This window comes from Glycine soja, chromosome 16 (assembly GCF_004193775.1).
Source record: "Glycine soja cultivar W05 chromosome 16, ASM419377v2, whole genome shotgun sequence".
In the NCBI taxonomy this organism is placed as follows: domain Eukaryota; kingdom Viridiplantae; phylum Streptophyta; class Magnoliopsida; order Fabales; family Fabaceae; genus Glycine; species Glycine soja.
Window position 1 is genome coordinate 35,392,829 of NC_041017.1, and position 22,088 is coordinate 35,414,916.

General features: G+C 31.1%; 1 protein-coding gene, 2 long non-coding RNA genes and 1 pseudogene across 3 annotated transcripts; 2 read left to right on the forward strand and 2 right to left on the reverse strand.

Annotated features, from left to right (window-relative positions):
- Window positions 1–1,195: 1,195 nt before the first annotated feature.
- On the reverse strand, window positions 1,196–2,430 carry LOC114390308. The gene is made up of 2 exons (XR_003661870.1): window positions 1,918–2,430; window positions 1,196–1,578 (listed from the first exon to the last, which is right to left on the reverse strand). It is a non-coding gene; the product is annotated as an uncharacterized LOC114390308 (long non-coding RNA).
- Window positions 2,431–8,066: 5,636 nt separating this feature from the next.
- Window positions 8,067–11,302, reverse strand: LOC114390261 (annotated as a pseudogene).
- A 4,471-nt stretch (window positions 11,303–15,773) lies between these two features.
- Window positions 15,774–18,200, forward strand: LOC114389618 (receptor-like protein EIX1). Its single transcript, XM_028350326.1, has 2 exons — window positions 15,774–17,708; window positions 17,958–18,200. The coding sequence occupies exon 1, from the start codon at window positions 15,830–15,832 to the stop codon at window positions 17,504–17,506; it is 1,677 nt and encodes a 558-aa protein (XP_028206127.1). The 5' UTR covers window positions 15,774–15,829; the 3' UTR covers window positions 17,507–17,708; window positions 17,958–18,200.
- Window positions 18,201–19,923: 1,723 nt separating this feature from the next.
- Window positions 19,924–21,676, forward strand: LOC114389620. Its single transcript, XR_003661794.1, has 2 exons — window positions 19,924–20,693; window positions 21,440–21,676. It is a non-coding gene; the product is annotated as an uncharacterized LOC114389620 (long non-coding RNA).
- The last annotated feature ends 412 nt before the right edge of the window (window positions 21,677–22,088 follow it).

The following is a 22,088-nucleotide window of genomic DNA, read 5'->3' on the forward strand; positions in this document are numbered from 1 at the left end:
CTCGTCATAAAATCCAACAAATGTGATCTCCTCTGCCACCGTCGCGGCAAAATCCAATGAGCCCCAACTCCTGGCAAACCTCATCATGAAATCCCACATGAAATCCAACTGCGAATCCAGTCGTGTGAAACCTACTGAAGTCCACCAAACAATTTTTCTTTTCTCCATGTTGTGGTTTGATGTTTTGTTGTTAAGATTTTGATGGTTCATATCTATTCTTTTATCCAGCTTGTTTTCATTTAGTCCACCCACCAGGGGAAAAAATGAGTGGTGAGATATAATGAAGATGAAGAGTGATGGAACAGATAGGAGAAAGAAGAAAGAGGCAATATGACATCATTTTTATTTTTTTTAAAAACTTTTTTTTATGTATAATTTCCAATCAGACAAAGAGTACACTTAATATCACACGTGGCATGTATCATGACCAATTAACGATCATGTAGGTAGATAATAATTTTGGACTAACAGAAAATATCCGAGAAAAAAAATTTACGACTTCAAAGTTGTAAGGTATTTTTATTACGATTTCAAAGTCATTTGTTTTTATTTTCTATTTTTCTTTTTACGATTTTGTAGTCATTTTGGTTTTCTTTTTACTTTTAAATTTTTTATTTTCTTGTATTATATTTTTTATTTTTATTTTTTTTAATAATTTTATATATTTAATTATTAAATAAATATTTTATTTATTCACTTTAAAAAATTAAAATTCAATAAAATTATTAAAATATTATCTAAATTTTAAATATACAAAATATATTAAATAAAAAATATTCAAATGGAAAACTTTGATAGTATTAGTTTTATTTAATTTATTGTATATTTTTTATGGGTTTATTTAATATGTTATATATTTTTTAATGTTTTTTATTTAAAATATATTATGTTTTCTAATATTGTTTTATTTAATTATTTCTTATATTTAAAATTGATATAATTTTTAAATAATGATATAGAATTTTATTTTTTAAATGAATAAATAAATATTTATTTAATAATTAAATAAATAATTTTTAAAACTTAATGTTTTGATTTAAAAATAGGCGGAAAAAAATCAGAAAGTTAAAATTATAAGAAAACAAAAATGATAATTTAAGCTTATTACTACTAATTAATTAACGATGCACTAAGACCAAGCTCCAACATCCGAATGCATGTATGAATCTAAGAATCAGTATACGAAAGCCAGGACTACAAATTGTTAACACTTGTCATATATATTCATTTTCTGTTGTGTTTCTTAAAAAGAGAGAGAGAGAGAGAGGCTAAAGATCTGCCTCTTGTCTTCCATGATAAAAAAGAAAATGTAGCAGAAGGTAACGACTGTTCCTCTTGTCATTTGTGTTTTTTCAAATACAAAAAAAGAAGATACCCTGAGAAAACTTGATCCTCCTCAGTCACCTTTTTTCTACAACATTAATTAATTGGAGCAACAAGCTGATTTCTTCTCCACACTACAGACCCACTCACCTCAGGGATTAGGTTTAGCCGCGACAGCATTAGTGCACTGCAGTTAGTTAGGGGACAGAGATAGTGCTTTTCCCAAATTCTGTTATCCTCAAATTCTGTTATTATCTGCTAGAAAACAATAAGCAGTGTAAGCCTATAAATATCAAGAGAAAAGGAATGAAAAATCACAGAACAGAATTTGAATGTACTTTTAAGTTGTGTATTAATAAAAGATTAAAAGTTAAAAAAGTGTATAATGTTATATACAATATTGCTACTGGCCATTGTGTTGCTTGAATTTGCCTGTTATTTCTAGTTTCTGCACACCATGTGCTTAAGCCAATTTTATATAATGAAACTTTTGCTTATAAGAAATATTACATACAAAATTAATTTTTTCATATCCAAATAATAAAACTACTTTCAATAAGTGTAATCAAACAAAGCTAATAAGAAGTGTGATACCTGGGCAAATAAACGAGCATTCCAATCTTGATTTTCATAAACATTGCATTTCATGAGATCTTGTCTGGTTTCAGCAACAGCTGGATTACCTTTCCAGTAAGCATAAGGCTCTCTGTTCAGCCATGGTATCCTCGTAGTGTCTTCTTTCAACCCTCCCAACAAAATATGCCATGGCTTTATATTAATCTCTGCCCTGTGCACCACACATACAATACTTTTCAACAACAACAACCACCCAATTATGAAGCAAGTGTAGAGTCTAAATCCATGGGCATTATAAGAATGATTAGGGACTTGTGTTAACTACCCCAATTAGGACAATATTCTAACTATGGTGGTTGTGAATTTTTTTTATAGGACAAAGAAATTAATGGTGCTGATGGCGTCAACAAATTCCAATCAGGGGAAGAAGAGGAAGATAAGGAACAGTGCAGTCCAGTATCTGTTTTAGACCCACCCTTCGATGACGATGATGATGGGCATGATGATGACCATGAAGGGGATGGTTTTGATTTGGACTATAGCTATGCCAATGTACAAAGTATGTCATTGTTTAAAAATATTTTATTTTATTTTGTAGCATTTTATGTTGTGTGGTCGTCTTCCATCAACATGCCATCGTACACGCTTCTTCAAAGTTGATTGTCTGTTACAAAATACCATAAGCTGAGATGTTTTGTGCTAATGCCACCTATCTTTGGTGGGTTCCATTGGAAGATTGCAATAGCTCATCATCCAACATGCATTTCGCATTCAATGTGAAATTGGACTACTCTTTGTTCAGAGCTATAAATTTCAACATGACCCACAAATTAGTGTGAAAACGGACAATTTCAGTTTCCTGTTATATATGGCACTGTATATAAAAAGGAAATAAAAAAAAGTAGAATTTGATTATGGCTAATTTCACCCATTATATTTATTACAAGAAAACCTTTAGATACAAATTATTTTTTTTGTACTTTTAGCTTGGTCGTAAACCTTAACAATACATCACGCACACACACATAAAAGGCAAATCAAATTATTTTATATCCCTAAATTTTATGAGGAAGGATGCTATAAATATTAACAATGCATCTCACACACACAAAGACATCTAAAATTATATCACTTAATTGAGGTGGGGATAGTTTTGAAAAATAAAAATAAAAATAGTAGGTGTGGTTGTGTAGGTGTGTTTTTTTGTTGAGAAAATCTTTATATAATTATGAGCTATGATAAAATCAAAAATCCATGATGAGTTCCGTATTTAAAAATCGTTGTAGAATTATAGGGTTGATTAAAATGAAACGTATTTGTCATTGAGTGTATATTAAAATGAAACGTACATTACAATAAATAAAACATTTAAACTTTCATTTTAATATAGAATTTTTCTAAATTGTTATGGTGCATGATTAAACTTTAATCATGGAGTACACGTTTTTGCCTTATATAAGTAACATGGTTTAACGTGATTTGTTTATTATTTATCTTTTCTTCTAGTTGTGTTCATTGTTGTTTGAAAATTTTCTTTAATATTTTGTTGTTTGGACAATCACTTACTTACACCTTATGAAATTCACGAATTGGTTTGGAGGCCTGACTATCAAATTTCATCTCGCATCAGATTAAACATCGCGTTACTATACCATATAGTTATATGTGATTTTTTTCCCATGCAATGTTATATTATGTGATTTTTTTTCCCATTCAATGTTATATTTAGCTACACATTAAAATTAATTTTATACAAAAAAATTTGCATATAGGTTGTTTTTAGTGAATCAAATTCTTTTTTAATTCAAATAGGGACAATAGTTTTCGTATCCGTTAAGAATAATTGATACCTAATTTAAATAATTGTATTAAATTCTAATTATAAAAAAATTCCGTATTTATTATCATAAAAATATTTAACAATTTAATCATTAATTTCGTATTATAATTGATACTTGACAACTAATATTTATTGCACTTAATTTCATGTGATAATAACTGATATTTCTTCAATCGCGTATCATTTGTGGCAAAACGAACATCCAATATCATTGGAGAACAATGTTGATGTAACGATTAATTCATTGAGAATCACATGAATGCATTAAATTCAGGATATTAAATTTACAAATAATTTTATGTTTTTCAATTATATTTTAACAATAATTAAGAAATAAATCTAAATCGTTCTACATTTACATTTGTTTATAGGTATTTGGGATATTGGAGATGCTATATGCGAATCTAAATTTTGCTTAACACAAATGTGGTATGCAAGGAAAAATCACATTGAAATATTTTTATCTGCCACTTCAAATTTTAAAAGATTTGTTTCAAAATAAGGATATGAAGAACAAATTATTGATTTTAGAGAACATTTCCTCCATGATGTTTTCCTTTCCTTTAGGTGAAAAACAAATAGACATTTCCAAAAATAATGAAAGTGCATCTTATATAATGTTGTTTATATAGAGAAGTCTTTCAAAATATAAGTCAAGTACTATTACTACAAACTATTCTGTATCATATATCTCTTATATATTTTGATATAAAACATTTATTAATTTTTTATTTATTTCTTAGTAACATGTACATGAAAGTCAAACCAAACCGAATCGAGGATTTATGTGGGCATTTAACTTTTATCACTTTTTGCCCTAAAAGATCACACTTTAATCATGTACCAAAATTTTGTGGCTTAAAAGAAAACTCTTCTATTTGGGAACAGTCGATCTTTAATTGAACCTCTTTTGGCAAATGGAACTAGCTTTGGATTACCATGTGACAAAAAATTACTTTGCTAACCATTATTTTATTTTAATTTACCCAATAGAACTGATTAAATGAAAATTTGGTGTCATTAAACTTCAAATTTTAACCATTATTTAATCAATCATTTCGTTAAACTTTTGTTACGTACAAAAGTCCAACATTTAAAAAAAAAAATCAAGTCTTCTATTTCATCATATCCCAACCCATGATTAATATTAAATTATCAATTTTTCAATATTCCAACTAAAAATAATGCAAAAGAAAATTGTCTTCTAAACCATAGCTCACACCATCAAGTTCATCTCAAGGTTTTCCATTTTTTCATCTTGAACCTTGGGACACTCCACAAAGGCCAGCCATGTTGTGGTCTGACTTCTTCAACTTGAACCATAGGTACCATAGGTCATTGCATTACCTTCATATTAAGTTCCGTGTCATTGACAACAAATGTTGCGAGTTAAGTCAAGCAAGGAAAAAAAATATAACTGATGAATACATTAATAATTATAGGAAAAGGGTGTACTTTAAAGACTATTTTGGTTAAAAAATCTATATAAAAAAAGAGTATTTAGTTCCAATCCAACTATTTAATTTTGATCAATTTTTTAATTCACAAAATAATATTCTCTTATATATGAAAAAAAGACTAAATTTAATTTTCATCAATTGAAAAGGTTGTTTGTGTTATCTATTTCTAATTGTATTTAAACCTAAATATGATTTTCTTTATCATATAAAAATTAATTATTGATATAAAAAGAAGTGGTGAAAAAGAATTTCTTTTTTCTATAAAAAATAGTATCATATTTTGTATTTTTTATAAGTTATCAACTTAAATAATAGGAGAAACATAATTTTTATTTTCATTTTACTTTTTAAATAATTGTAAGTGTCAAATTTAAACAATCATAAAAATATTCACATTCAATATAATATTCTAAAAAATATATTTATACGATAACTTAAACAATCTTCTACAAAGAAATATATTTTATTCTTGTCTCAAATACTAAAATAAGAAACATTTTATTTTAATTTACAGTATAGGATTTCTTAAATCAATGAAATTTTTATTTAAAAAAAATATTAATAATTTTTTTTAAAACTTTGAGTAGTTTACAACAAAGGTAATTAAATTCGGCTTAATTAGTCTTAAAATTTTAACTATTATTTAAATCAATTAATCCTTTCGTTAAACCTGTACATGTTAAGTAAATAACAAAATGTCTTGCCTTATAAAATTTAAATATTCTATTACTTGCAGTTTGAACCCATAATTAATTTTAAAATATCAATTTTTTATTATTCCAAATAAAAGAAATGTAAACAAAATTGTCTAGTCTCCTAGACAAACCACTTTCCACTCCACCAAATTCATATCAAGGACCCCACTTTTCCCACTTGAACCATAGACTACTCCATCAAGTCCAAGTCAATGTCCTTCATTTTTTCATCTTGAACCTTAGGACACTCCACAAAGTCCAGCCAACCATATTTAGGTCTCTATCTTCTTCAACATGAACCATAGGTCACTACATTACCTTCATATCAAGTTCCTTATCATTGACAACAAATGTTTAGAATTAAGTAAGCAAGGAAAAAAATTATAAATGATGAATACATCAATTATAGGAAAATGATCTAATTTAAAGACTATTTTGGTTTAAAAATCTATATAAAAAAAGACTCTTTCGTTTCAATCTAACTATTTAATTTTGATCTATTTTTTAATTTACAAAATAATATTCTTCTTATATGTGAAAAAAATTAATTTTCATTGTCATTAATCGGAAAGATTGTTGTGTCGTCTATTTCTAATTGTATTTTAGCCTGAATATTATATTCTTTTTCATTAAAAATTAATTAGTAAGATACAAAGAAGTGTAAAATGCTTGTTTAACTTGGTCTATCATAATTATTGAGATCATAACTTTTTTCCTTTTATAAGTCTTGGTCCAAATTTCTCCATATATTGTAGATCATATTTAGCTTAAAAAGTAAATTAGAGGATATGATATACCAAGAAGTGTCGCATGTTTTTTTAAATTATTTATCTATGGCCTTAGCTATTCTATTGTTAGACCACAAGTCTTCATATATTAAAGTCTTTGTCTGAATTTCATTTACTTGTGTGGTGATATTTTAAGAATAGTGACAGAAGAGAAAAATAAATATATAATTTATTGAAATATCTAACTTATGAAGATTTGCATTCTTAATGCATAAGCTTTTCAGTTTATATATTATCATTATTTGGAAATATTAATTTGTTGTGTTAATTGTCTATTTCTAATTAATTTGAAAATGAATCTTAATATTTTATCATAAAAATTAGTATCATATTTTTTATTTTATTTACAAGTTATCAACTTAAATACTAATAGGAGCAACGTAATTTTAATTTCCATTTTACTTTTTAAATAATTTTAAGTGCCAAATTTAAGCAATCATAAAAATACTCACGTTCAATATAATATTTTTAAAAAATAATTCATGAGATCACTTAAATAATCTACAAAGAAATATAATTTATTCTTGTGCCAAATAAACAACAAAAAAAGTCTTGCATTATTAAATTCAAGTCTTCTATTACATGCAATTTGAACCTATAACTAATTTTAAATGATCAAATTTTTATTATTCAAAATAAAAGAAAAGAAAAAAAATTGTCTTCTAGACAAACCACAGACAACTCCACCAAATCCATATCAAGGTCCCCACTTTTTTAACTTGAACTATAGGCCACTCCGTCAAATCTATGCCAAAGTTTCTTATCATTGACAACAAATGTTGAGAGTTAAGTCAAGCATGAAAAAAAATAGGGTAAAATATATCATTTCTATCCCTATAAAATTTTAATGTGCTACTTTTTTTTTTTTATCCTGAGTTAGGTTTGGATGATAGATAATTATCATGTATTCTTAGATTTTGGTGTCATTTTAGGATATTTATGTGATATATGTCTTTTATGCTTTTTTATTGTCATGAACTAATCTTCTCTTTTGTTGGAGTTGAATATAATTGGTTCATCTTTCATGTAATGACTATTTTTTTATTGAATAAAGCATTCTAATTGTTTCTCTTCTATGTTTAATATGTGTTTTTGGCTTAATCACCTGTTTGTATGATTTTTTTTATTCAATTGTAATTAAAAAATTTCTTTGAACTACCAATTGCAAAAAACACCTAATAATTTTTATGTTTAGGAATAAGATAAAAAGAATTGAGCATCAATAAACACTTTATCTAAATGAAAGTTATTTAGTTATATTAATTTAAGGGATTAATAGTGTGTCATTTCAGTTATTTTAATGCTAATCATTGTTAGTGCACAGATAGTAGAAGACAATAATGCGTCATAAATACAAAACAGAATTTGATACTAAGTCTGAAGCTCGTCTAGTTCTCTTAACATTAAGAACATTTATTACCAATGAAAGCAAAACAAACAGACACCCCATATGAACATGTACATAGTATGGTAAACCTTTTCACATTTTTAATGTCTAGAATAACACGTTGTAATGTCTCTCACTCCTAACAGTTAACATGTAAACTCACAATTTCCCAAGTAACCTTCTTACCTTCAAAACTATTATCACATAAATCAGATCTCTCAAGTGGTCAAGATAATGAAAATAAGCACGCCTCCAAGTTCTGTTGAAGAAAACAACACTGCAAAAACCCCAAAATCCTGCTGCAAATCCAACTCCCATACCGATATAAAACTCTGATGTTCCAAAGAAATTACCATCACCGTGTCCAACAGAAGCACTCTCTGTCAACTCTTCCTTGTCTGTGCAATTTTTTGTCACAGGAGGACCACAAAGCTCAGGATTTCCAGTGTAGCTAAGTTCTTCAAAGCTCTGAAGTTGGGTGCTCGTGGGAATTCTGCCTGATAAGTTGTTGTATGATAGATTCAGGACACTGAGGAAGGACAAATCAGATAAGCTTTGAGGGATTTGACCTGAAATGTTGTTTAGTGAGAGATCAAGGGATTCTAACAATTTCATTTTTCCCATGTCATTTGGTATCCCTCCAGACAGATGATTTCTAGACAAGTTCAAAAACCGCAAAGCAGATAGCTTGGAAATTTCAGATGGAATTGCTCCAGACAGCTTATTACTTGAAAGATCAGTCATTCTCACCAATATCAGATTGTCTCTGTACTCTAACTCATCTCCTTTGGGAACTAAGACAAGAGTTTCCTTGTAGTGGTTATAACTGAAGTCAGAGCCATATGAATAACTTAAAGGGTTGGCAAAGAAGTCATCTTCACCAGCCATTGTCTTCATGTCATCCAAACAATTTGGAATGGATCCTGACAGGCTGTTATTGCCAAGATCCAGCACTATAAGGGAAGAAAGTTGACAAATCTTTTCAGTAATGCTGCCATTGAAATTGTTGGATCTTAGACGAAGAACCATTAGATATTTCATTTCCCACATCCAATCTGGTATTGCGTCAGAAAGTTGGTTATTGCCCATGTCAATGAATTTCATTGTAGAGCAATTTTGCAGTGTTGAAGGAATATATCCAGAGAAGCGGTTGTCGTCTAACAACAAAGACTCAAGTTGAGATAGATACCCCATGGAGTTTGGAATAACACCAGACAAATTGTTACTACCCAAGTTCAAATGCACCAATGCTTGCCAATGCACCCAACAGTGACCAAGATCACCATATAAGACATTATTTGAAAAATCAAGCACACTTAACTTATTAGTAGCATTTTCCTTTCCACATAAAAAGGGAGAAATTGTTCCGGAAATTGAGTTATTGGCAACATTCAGCACTTCAACATTTGCAGACACACTTGGCAATGTACCCTTGAACAAATTAGAACTCAAATTTATGACGCTGGAATTGACAAAGATGTTAGATAGGTCTCCACTTAACAGATTGTTTGACAGATCCAGGAATTCAATTTGCAAAGTCCAATTCCAAAACCAACTTGGAACCAAGTCTGCGATACCTGCCTTAGACATTGTCAAAACCTTCACAGAACTTTGCCTTTTTAGCCATTCTGGAAACTTAGGACCTATTCCAAAGGAGCTCAGTAAAACATATTCAAGCTGAAAAGGAGGAACCCATCCAGAGTTGACACTGAGGAACAAGTTTGTCCAAGACAAACGTAGTTCCTTTAATTTCAAAAGTTTTACAAAATTTGACTCTTTTATAGATCCTTCTAACAAATTAGATGAAAGGTCTAACATCACTAAATTTGAGAGAGTTCCAAGAGTTACAGGCATATCACCAGTCAAAGAATTAGTTCCAAGATTTAATACCTGCAGGTTTCTGAGGAACTCAAAACTCTTAGGAATGGTTTCATTCAGTCGGTTGTGAGCCAGGTTTAAAGTTCTCAAGGATCACAAGTTTGCAAATGGTGAGGGAATTGGACAAGTAAAGGTATTATTACTGAGATTTAGAACTTCAAGATGCTTAAGCTGGCCTAATGAATCTGGAAGTGGCCCACTGAGCTGGTTGTTCTGCAGGTCTAGATTTTTTATGTTCTGAAGGCTTGATATTATTTGTGGAATTTGTCCCTGTAAAAGGTTACTGTGTAAATCAAGTTGGACAAGAGTTGTGCTGAGATTAAATAGCCATGAAGGGATTTGGTGATTGAGATTGTTAATTGAAAGATCAAGGACTTGGAGATGTGTGAAGTTGGCTTTTCCTTTTGGTGGTCCTAAGTTATCAATTTGACAGCTCTCCAAGTGTAGTTCTGAAAGAGATGGAAGTGCACTCAGTACTTGAAGCCAGTTACCTTGTTTATGAAGGTCTGAACCACTCAAATCAAGGTACTCTAAGGAAGATAGCCTTGATATCCAATTAAGGTTATCTATCTGAAGAGCATAATTGTATCCAAGATTAAGGTGCTGCAGGTTTGAGAGGTTTCCTAGTTGATGAGGAATTAATCCCATGAACCCACTTAAGCTAAGGTCCAAGTATCTCAGACTCTCCAATGAGCCTAGGAAGCTTGGTATTGGAGTAAGAACAAAATAATTTGAACTCAAGTCCAAACGATTCAAATATTTTAGTTCAAGCAAAGAAGGACTAATCTCTCCACTCAACTCCCTATAGGGAGAGCCCGCAGGTGCGTCAAGATTGATTTCCATGACTTTACCTGTGTTGTTGCAGTGAACCCCTGGCCATGTACAGAAATCCGATTTGTCAGACCACGATGAAAGCCTGTTTGAAGGGTCTGCTAGTCCATGCTTGAAGCTGAGGAGTGCATTCCTTTCCTTCTCACTGCAAGTCATATTGAGCCTTGCTGCCTTGCTTGCACTGAAGTGGAGAGTTGTTGCAGTGGACAATATCAAGAGAAGAACATGAGTTGCATATAGCACTGCCATGAAGAAGAAGGAAGACGAAAAAGGTTGAATCCACAATTTTCTGGTTCACGGTTGGTATTTACTACTAACAATGCCTATATAGGATATATACCATAGAAGGGTTTGCATTTAAAATTTTATTCCACTAATGGTGGTGGTTGCGAAATGCACACATATGTAGAGGTATATATGTCTACAAGGAGACATTTAGGATTAAAAGTGTCTAACCACACCACCATTATTTTGCTCTAGTTTATTTTATTTTGATTTAATTACCCTTTTAATCCTTATAGTTGTGATAATTTTTTTTAGTCCCTATAATTTAAGACTTTCATTTTGGTTCTTATATTTACAATTTTTTTTATCTTTTGACCCTCGCGGGGAAGATTCAACTCACACATAAACATGAACAAAATTAATAAAAATAGGGAAGCAAGCTCAGGTACAAATGAAGTGTAATGGAGGTATGAGACAAAGCCACTACACATTCCATTATTCTTGAGTCTGCCACCGACCTCTGCAAGCTTAGCATTTGCCAATTGCCATGATGTAATCTCCTTCTTGACAGTCTCTCATCAAGTTGGAGTGGTATCACAGCATTGAACTAAGTTGATCGTTCCAATGGGATGATGCTTTTGATTGCTGCAGATAAAGTGTGTCATTGTGAGTTTCTGGTCCCATGAGTTAAACTATAAGGACTAAAAAAATATTGTCGTAACTTTAAGGTCCAAAAGGATAATTAAACCTTTTTTTTTTTTAACAACGGGTTATATATATGTAGCAGTTTATTCTAAACAATGGACTACGTGTGAAATCTTTGAATTCTATGTAAGAAATGTTATTTCAAACTTCTCATCAGTCTTCATGTCAATGATGACATGCTCCATTTGAATTCTAATTTTTTTGATGATATTGTCGTCTTGTATGTTTTCTAATTCTTTTGATGAGTTAGAAAATTAAGCACACAAACACATCAAGATAAAACGATTACATAAACTTTGAAATTGTTGGTCTTTGTAGAAATTTTACATCAAGACAAATTAAGTTTGCATTTTCTGTGCTTTAGCAAAATGACCCATGATATTTATTGGTCTTAATTCTAGGTAGACTTTTCTTAGTATGTTTTCTAATTCTTTTGATGGGTTAGAAAATTAAGCACACAAACACATCAAGATAAAACGATTACATAAACTTTGAAATTGTTAGTCTTTGTAGAAATTTTACATCAAGACAAATTAAGTTTACATTTTGTGTGCTTTAGCAAAATGACACATGATATTTATTGGTCTTAATTCTAGGTAGAGTTTTCTTAGTATGATATCAATCTTAGAAAGTTTTAGAAATATTCTAATGTGCAACTTACGAATGTTTTGGAAGAGAGGAAAGAAAATGAAAAAGGGTAAAAAAGATTTAAAATTTGAATTTAAAAAATTAGAAGAAAAGAAATTTTAATTGGCCAAAAGTAACACACATTTCCATCACTCTCCTTTTTTATTTTTCTTCTTTTATACACCTTACACCTATTTTATCTTTGAGGAAGACTAACAATACTCTTTTCTGTTATTTATTAAAATTTATAAAAAATCACAAATTTTAATTAATGGTTTCACATCAAAATTAAGAAATATATATAATCATTAAATAAAAAATAGAACTCACCAATTTAAATTTATAATTTTTAGTCAATAATATACAACATTAAAAAAAAGATTTTTTTTTCTTTATAACCAACAAAAGAGTACTAGACAGTGTCACTAACGATATTTCTCTTTTATATTCCCACCGGCGCAATCACTTTACCACTGAAACCACAACAACCATCACGCTGTCCCACAATTTTCTCTTATTACATTGGCTAAGTGCATTTTTTTTATTTTTCCTTCATATAACCTTTAATTTGGTTCACAATTTAAAGAATATGCCTTCTAGGCTTGAAGAGAGCATACTAAATACTTAGGAATTTTTGTCATTTCATTTGTTCTCTTGAATTAGAAAATATATTAGGACCTTATTTTACTTTAGAGCATGCTAGTAATTTTAAACATTAAGATTTCTCTAATTTTTCTAAAATACTTTTTTTTATCAATTTTTTTATTTAAATATATTTTTAGGTCCTTTAAATTTGGATTATCTTTGTTTTTTTCCTCCAAATTTAATTTTTCATTGTTTAGTTCCTCAATTTTGAAAAATGTTTTTTAAACCCTCTTGACTGATTTTTGACGATTTAAATGCATAACTTGTGGCATTTTTTTGTAGGAGGAGGACTAAAAAAATATTTTTTAAAATTAAGGGAATAAAAATAAATTTAAATTTGGGGATCAACTACAAAAGTAATCTAAATTTGATGGTCCAAAAGCATATTTAAACAATTATTTCAAGAGACTATGAAATTTGATTGAATTAAGACCTAATCTTTGTAAGTTCTTGAAGCAGCCTAATAGGTAGATTCTGATTATAAAATAAGGATTACTTTGAGGAATTTATTATTAACTTAAAGCTCCTTATCTTATTTTCCATGATCAATGTTCTAATTGTGAGATTTTGATTAGGGATGATAAAATAAGTTCAATCCATTGGATTGACCCATTTAATATGCTAAACAAAGCAATATAAGTTTAAATTTCCAACCTATTGTTAAAATAGGTTCAACCTATATATTTGGTAGGTAAAGGGGCAGTTATGTTGGATCAACGTGTCGGGAAAACTTTCCTTTTTATTTATTTTTCTTTTATTTGTTGTAACTCATCCAAACTTACTTGTTGAGGAGGATGGTTGTTTTGTTCTTTTTGGTTTTTCTTCACATTGTGTGGTTGCTTTGTTTCCTTTCATTTCTCTTTCATGAGTTTTAAGAGGGTGATCTGAATGGGGGGAAAGATAGATTAAGGTGTGATTTTGATGTGGATGTGGGTTGATTATTGTGGAAGAAAAATTAATGACAGAAAGAGTGATAATTTTACATTGGTTGTTTCATAATTGATGTAGAAAGATACTTTTTATGTTGGTTACAAAACAATTGATGTAAAAAAGGAAATACATTTTACATAGACAAGATTTACATATTGGTTCTAGAATTGATGTAAAAAGCTCATTTTACCTGATGCAAAATATCTCCCCACCATTGGTGAATTTAAAAACATGTGCAAAGACTTTTTTATTTCTTGGGGACCGGTGCAAAGACTTGAAATTGCTAGTCTATGCAAAACATTCATGTGAAGACAAATTAGTCATGCATTTTTTGTACTTTGACAAAATAACACATCATATTTCTTGGTGGACTTAAATATTTTTTTTTATATTTTAGTCCTTGTAATTTTAATACTTGGTTTTAGTCCTTACTATCAACTATCAACATTTACGGATAATGTTGTTGGTTGTCCATTGACTCGTCATGTTACTAATGAGTTAATTTGATAGACTGTCATATGTAAATTTTGTAGTAATTTGGATCTTCAAATTCTCATGTGTTAAAAATAATTGATAGTGCTAGATTACTTGATGAGAAATTTTAAAAAAATTACACATTATTTATTGTTAAGATCTTTGATAGCATGAGAAGTCAATGAATGGTTAATGTAACTACATGTTATGTAGTCAATTAATGTTCTTACTTTGATAATATGGACTGATTTATTTTTTTAATTTTTACTGGGACTAAACATTATTGAAAGGCTAAAACAAAAACACTCTAATAATTTATAGGAGCCAAAATGTTGTTTAAGCCTTGTTTGTTTTAATTTTACATAGACTTTTCTCAGCATCGTGTGCTCGTTAAAGTGACAAACTCAAATACTTTAATGTGCAGCTCACGTAGTGTAATTTCATGACATTACAAAAATTCCCTTGATAATCTAAAAATAAAATCTGTTATATTTTTTATTTATTAAAATTTGTAACATCAGTTTTTTGTCGAATTATCTGATGAAATTTTAGTTGTTACAACTTGCTGGTACAATATGAAGTAGAGTTTGATGAACCTGTAGTTAATATATGAGATAATTTTATTACACAATTATATAATTATTGAATTTTTTATTATAAATTGCTTATCACCTGAGTGTAATAAAGGAATTTAAAATATATAAGCCTCGTATATGGAGTCTTCGTATTTTAATTTTTAAAATAAAGTTTTTTTTAAGAGAAAACTTCCTTATTTTGCTGTCTTCAATAAGTGAACGAGAATTAACAAGTCAGTCATTTAGTCATACTATGTTTTTCGTCGTCATATTTTTTCTTTATTCTAAAAATTTACATTTGAAAAACTTATTTTGTTTTCTTGTCTTTGAACAAGAATTAACAACTTATTCATATGGTTGTACTATCATCACTGTTCCAGATTTTTTTATTTCTTGGGACAAGTGCAAAGACTTAAAATTGTTAGTCTACACAAAACATTCATGTAAACACAAATTAATCTTGTATTTCTTGTACTTGGGCAAAATAACACATCATATTTTTTGGTGTGCTTAAATAATTTGATTACACAATTATATAATTATTGATTTTTTTATTATAAATTCTATATTTTTTCCATGAAGAATGGTAAGTTTAAATTGCTTATCACCTGAGTGTAATAAAGGAATTTAAAATATATAAGCCTCGTATACGGAGTCTTCGTATTTTAATTTTTAAAATAAAGTTTTTTTTAAGAGAAAATATCCTTATTTTGTTGTCTTCGATAAGTGAACGAGAATTAACACAACTCTGTCATTTAGCCATACTATCAGCTATATAAATCCTGCCGCAGGCTCCATCTTTCATACTTAACAATTTAAGAGAAAGTGATCACAGTAACCGATCTTTGTTTTACTCTTAGTCATTTCATAATGAGTTGTTATTCTCTGAAACTATTTTATGCACTTTTGCTGCTTTTATTGCATGCTGCTGGATCCATTCTTGGATTCAACAGCCTTCCCAATAGCACAGAAATTAAGTGCATTCAGACTGAGAGACAAGCACTCCTCAACTTCACACATGGCCTCAAAGATGACTCTGGCATGCTGTCTACATGGAGGGACGATGGCAATAACAGAGACTGTTGCAAATGGAAAGGCATCCAATGCAACAATCAAACTGGTCATGTTGAGATGCTTCATCTCCGTGGTCAGGATACACAACATTTGATAGGTGCAATCAATATCTCTTCATTGATTGCCCTTGAAAATATTGAACACTTGGATCTCAGCTATAATGATTTTCAAAGGAGTCATATCCCAGAACTCATGGGCTCGTTCACCAACTTAAGATATCTCAATCTCTCTGCTTCTTCATTTCGTGGGACTATTCCTTCTGATATTGGAAAGCTTACACATTTACTGTCTCTTGATCTAGGTGGCAATAGCTATCTCCATGGACAAATCCCTTATCAACTTGGAAACCTTACACATTTACAATATCTTGATCTAAGTTATAATTATCTGGATGGGGAACTCCCTTATCAACTTGGAAATCTCTCACAGTTGAGGTATCTTGATCTTGGTGGAAATTCATTCTCGGGAGCAGTCCCTTTCCAAGCTGGGAATCTTCCTTTGTTGCACACTCTTGGACTTGGTGGCAATTTTGATGTGAAATCTAAGGATGCAGAGTGGTTGACTAATCTTTCTTCCTTGACAAAACTTGAGCTAAGTTCACTACACAACCTTTCCTCTTCTCATCACTGGCTACAAATGATCAGCAAGCTTATTCCAAACTTAAGAGAGTTGAGACTATTTGATTGTTCTCTTTCAGATACAAATATTCAATCTCTGTTTTATTCACCTTCCAACTTTTCCACTGCTCTTACCATCCTTGATCTTTCTTCAAATAAGCTCACATCCTCAACATTTCAACTGTTGTCAAACTTTAGCCTTAATCTTCAGGAGCTTTATCTTGGTGATAATAACATTGTTTTGTCATCTCCTCTCTGCCCAAACTTTCCGGCTCTTGTTATCCTTGACCTTTCCTATAATAATATGTCATCATCAGTCTTTCAAGGTGGTTTCAACTTCAGCTCAAAACTTCAAAATCTTGATTTGCAAAATTGTAGTCTTACGGATGAAAGTTTTCTTATGTCATCTTCTTTCATTATGAGTTCTTCATCTTCTCTTGTTTCCCTTGATCTCTCCTCAAATCTGTTGAAATCATCAACTATATTTTACTGGCTCTTTAACTCCACCACCAATCTTCATAAGCTTTCCCTTTATCATAACATGTTGGAAGGTCCCATTCCAGATGGATTTGGGAAAGTAATGAACTCTCTTGAAGTTCTTTACCTCTACCGGTTGACTGGCATGTTACCTAAAAGCATTGGATTTCTATCAGAGTTGGAGTATCTTATCTTGGCTGGGAATTCTTTGGAGGGTGACGTCACTGAATCCCATCTTTCTAATTTTTCCAAATTAAAATACTTGTACTTATCAGAGAGCTCGTTGTCTCTGAAATTTGTCCCGAGTTGGGTTCCTCCATTCCAATTAGAATCATTGGGAATCAGATCTTGCAAGTTGGGCCCCACTTTTCCTAGTTGACTCAAGACTCAAAGTTCGTTGTATGAGCTTGATATTTCTGTTAACGGGATTAATGACTCTGTACCAGACTGGTTTTGGAATAACTTGCAAAATATGGGATTGTTAAATATGTCTTCCAATTATCTCATTGGTGCAATTCCTAATATATCATTGAAGCTTCCTAACAGACCGTCTATACTTCTGAATTCCAATCAGTTTGAGGGTAAAATTCCGTCATTTTTACTACAAGCTTCCGAGCTGATGCTCTCTGAAAATAATTTTTCAGATTTGTTTTCATTCTTATGTGACCAAAGCACAGCTTCAAATTTGGCCACTTTAGATGTGTCACACAATCAAATAAAGGGGCAACTGCCAGATTGTTGGAAATCAGTAAAGCAATTACTGTTCCTTGATTTAAGCAGCAATAAATTGTCAGGGAAGATTCTTATGTTCCTTTCTTTTTTTTTCGCAGCCCACCAAATCTGTCTCAGAAAAATGACGATCCCGGACTCATTCACCGTTGGATCGTCGTGAAATTTGAGCACCACGTTCGCAACATAATTCCGAGCATTTTCACCGTTGGAAATTTTTATATCATGTCTTAAGTGAGAGAAACACCCTTCGCATTGTAGCCTTTTTCTTTCCCGCAGAAACCCAGAGCTGTCTTGGTAAAACTACGATCCCGGTTTCGTTAACCGTTGGATCATTGTGAAAGTTGGATATGTTGTTCGAAATTCAATTTCGCACGCTTTGACCGTTGGGATTTGCGAGATGATGTTTGTGGACAGAGAAAAAGGAATCGCATGAAGATAGTCCAAATGGAGGCTTCAATCCCTTTTACATTTCTCTGACGTGTGGGAACCCTATCGGAGCAGTCGGAGGAGAAACTGGAGGAATCTTAGGGAACCGCTCGAGATGTTGTTATCGCTGTCGGAAGACACGTGAATTCGCTTAGAGGTAAGGGATGAGTTATTCACAATTGGGGATTAGTGAGAACATGTGTATGGATCCTTAGAGGATTAAATTGGAGTTTTATTTTGGAATGTTTTTTTAAATTACAATTTTTCCTTTATGATTATAAATAAAATATTGATGTCCTAATGAAGATTGCTTGATAAATTGTGCTCTTGATATTTGTATGTTTCGACCTATGATTTTGATATAATTGTGTAATATTATTTGAGGGGTTTTAGTCCTCATGTTGTGATGGTCTTTCATATAAATTGTTATATTGAGGATAAGAAATGATGATTCAAATTGTGAGTATGTGATGAATTGTAGAATAACATGTTGCTTTGAGATTATAATATTGTTATTGAGATTGAATATAAGTGTAAAGTTGAACATGTGTTAATTTGTGAGATACGTGTAAACATGTGATGGTGGATTGTCACACTATGAGAAGTGAAATTGTGAATGAGTTCTAGTTGTGGATAAGTGTGTAGTTAACACTTGATGTGAAATTACTTGTGTTGTAAACTATGAATTGTACAATAACCCGACCAGTGTTATCTTGAGAAAAGCGTTGATGCGCAGTGTTAAAGAGAAAATGTAGGTTTCCTATTTAGGAACCAGTGTTAAATCGTAGCGCAATTGTGTTGAACGTGTTTAAGACACGAGTGTAAGGTCGTGGGTATTGTATAATTCATGAGCAGTGTCTGCATGCAAAAATTATTTTAGGGGTTGGATCTGAATCAGGAGGGAGAAGCCCTGACAGACTCTTCGGAGTGTAGGCCTTGGGGGTCACCGGGTTTGAGTGCTCCTTTAAGCCTATGCTGATCTCATATGGTTGGAGCATTCTCGCAAAACATCGTAACCCTGACTGGTCTCCCTATGATCTTACTTAGTGAGAGTGACCTGACAAACTCATTGTGTGGTGTGTCTTGTTATGTACTCCTAAGCGTCCCAGGGTGGTTTTTCACTGACATGGTACCACATTGCATGTAGGATTGAGTCTTAGCATAACTGTTGCATATGCTTGCTAATTGATGTGTTATTATATCTTGATCAGAGTGTGGGATTCTTGTGTAATGTGATTGATGATTGAAAAGCGAATTTTGAATGACGAAGTGATAAAGTTACGTGAGCTATGTTTAAACAAGTGGTATCTCATTTATATAACATGTATATTTAATTGTCTTGTTTCTCTATTAGCTAGGAATGTGATAACTCACTCTCTGTGTGTGGTTGTGTTTGAATCCTGTGATGATCTTGAACTTGTGTTCGGGGGAGCAGAAAATAGGTGGATGACTATGAAGAATCTCATGCTAGAGGACACGGGAACACAACGCTCTGATAGGATGTGACATTAGGATATAGGTTCTATATTAATTGTATGAAGCTTAGACGACCTTGTTGAGTCGAGAATACTTTATTATTTATTTGGACAAATTTGAATATGATGTAAAAGAAAAATGAATGTGAACCTTTTTCCCCTTTGAAAGACTTGTAAAAAAAATGTTTTAAAAATACTTTTAATTAATATTTGAATTTTTTATTCCTTATTAGTATATATGTGAGGGGTAGAGGGTGTCACATTATACGCTTGACATAACATGGATGTGGAAAGGTGTGGAACAGGGGTTCAAGAATCCAGAGTTAAAGCTCAAAAGCATTGATTTTTCCAGTAACCATTTAACCGGTGAAATACCAAAGGAGGTCGGATATTTGCTTGGGTTAGTTTCTTTGAATCTATCAAGAAACAATTTGAGTGGAGAAATTCCTTCTCGGATTGGGAATTTAAGGTCACTAGAATCACTTGACTTGTCAAGAAATCACATCTTTGGGAGAATTCCTTCTTCTCTTTCTGAAATTGATTATTTGCAAAAATTAGACTTGTCACACAACTCTCTTTCTAGAAGAATCCCATCAGGAAGACATTTTGAAACCTTTGAAGCCTCTAGTTTTGAAGGAAACATTGATCTTTGTGGTGAACAACTTAACAAAACTTGTCCTGGGGATGGAGATCAGACAACAGCAGAGCATCAAGAACCACCAGTCAAAGGTGATGATTCAGTTTTCTATGAGGGATTATACATGAGCTTGGGGATTGGATACTTCACTGGATTTTGGGGCTTATTAGGGCCATTACTACTGTGGCATCCTTGGAGAATTGCTTACATCAGGTTTCTGAACAGATTAACAGACTTTGTATATGTATGTTTATTGTGAATGTGGGAATTGTTGCTGATCGCTCCAAGGCAAAAAGGTATGTTCTAGATTAATTTGTCAATTTCATGGTTTATGTTCTGACTTAGTCTTATTTTACATATATCAAGAGATTGCTTCACTGGATCAAAAAGAGCAATATGGATTTCACTTAGAGGAGGCCAAGAATAATAATAATAATTTAATCTAATTATTATTTAACTTGTAATTTTTTTAAAATTTTTTACAAAGAAAAAATATACAACTATATTAAGCATAAAAACATTACTATCTAATTAATTTTATCATTTATATGAAAATAAATATATAATTTTTTTATTCCTAAATACTAGAAACATAAACTCTTTCAAATATATTAATTAGACATTTATAGAAGAAACAAATAGATGCATTTTTTAAAATGATTTTCCATAATTATAAATGTACACTTACACATTACAAATATTTTATTATTATCTTTAATTTCTTTTTATCTCACTTTTTACCATCACATTATATTACCTATTATACATACACTTCTCTTTCTTTTTTCTTTTTGTCTCCCTAAGTGTCAACTAAGAACTAAGATGACATGTATTATTTTTCAATATTTTTTTTCATAAATTTTAAGGGGACCGTAATTCTTTTAACATGGTATTTTAAATACACTTTGTGAAAAACTTGGGGGCCATGGTCCCTGCATGTATACTTCCATTTTCAATTTTATATGAAAAAATATAATTCTGTTTATATCTTGTAATTAATCCGGCACATTAATTGTTGTAAAAAAAATGCTGATTGTTGCAGATGTGCTGCAGGCTTCTGATCAGAGAAGAAACCATTGTTGGCAGCTACAAATGCGAGATAATTTCTTTAATATAGGAGTTTACAATGTTTTGTATTTAAGTAATGAACTGCAAAATCTTGTTTCCAGAAACTTAGTATGCTATTGTTGTATTTATTGTATAATATATTTGTAATGCTGTTTGTTTTTCATTATTGTGCTTAGATCTGTGATATCTAAAATTTCACCACTTCCTATTCATCTTCAACAGTGCTTTCTACTATATTCTCCTAGTGCAGCTATACTTAACTGTGAATCAAATTTGTGCATGAGAAGAAGAATGCAAGATACCCTATTTGTTCCTAGTTACTACCAGTGTATTTGCATCCTTGTGTTAGACCCCCTCTGTACATGCACTTTTGCTTTGCCAAAAGTAGCAAGTAGAGCATTAAAAATTGCATCAAGCTAGTGTTAGGTTGCTGGACTTATCAAATTTTATCTATTTATCTCAATTATCACGAAAATAGAAAAGAGTATATCTGTAAATGAAATTCACACAATGAATGCTACTTTGAAATTCTCTCTCTACCGTTGCACCAATATGAGAGTGCCAATTAGATCCCATCATCTAGTCCTTTGACAGAGTAAGTATTTCACCAAGACCAAGACTCT

Excerpts from the sequence above, each read along its gene's own strand:
- LOC114389618 (XM_028350326.1), top strand. The coding sequence starts at position 15,830 with ATGAGTTGTTATTCTCTGAAACTATTTTATGCACTTTTGCTGCTTTTA.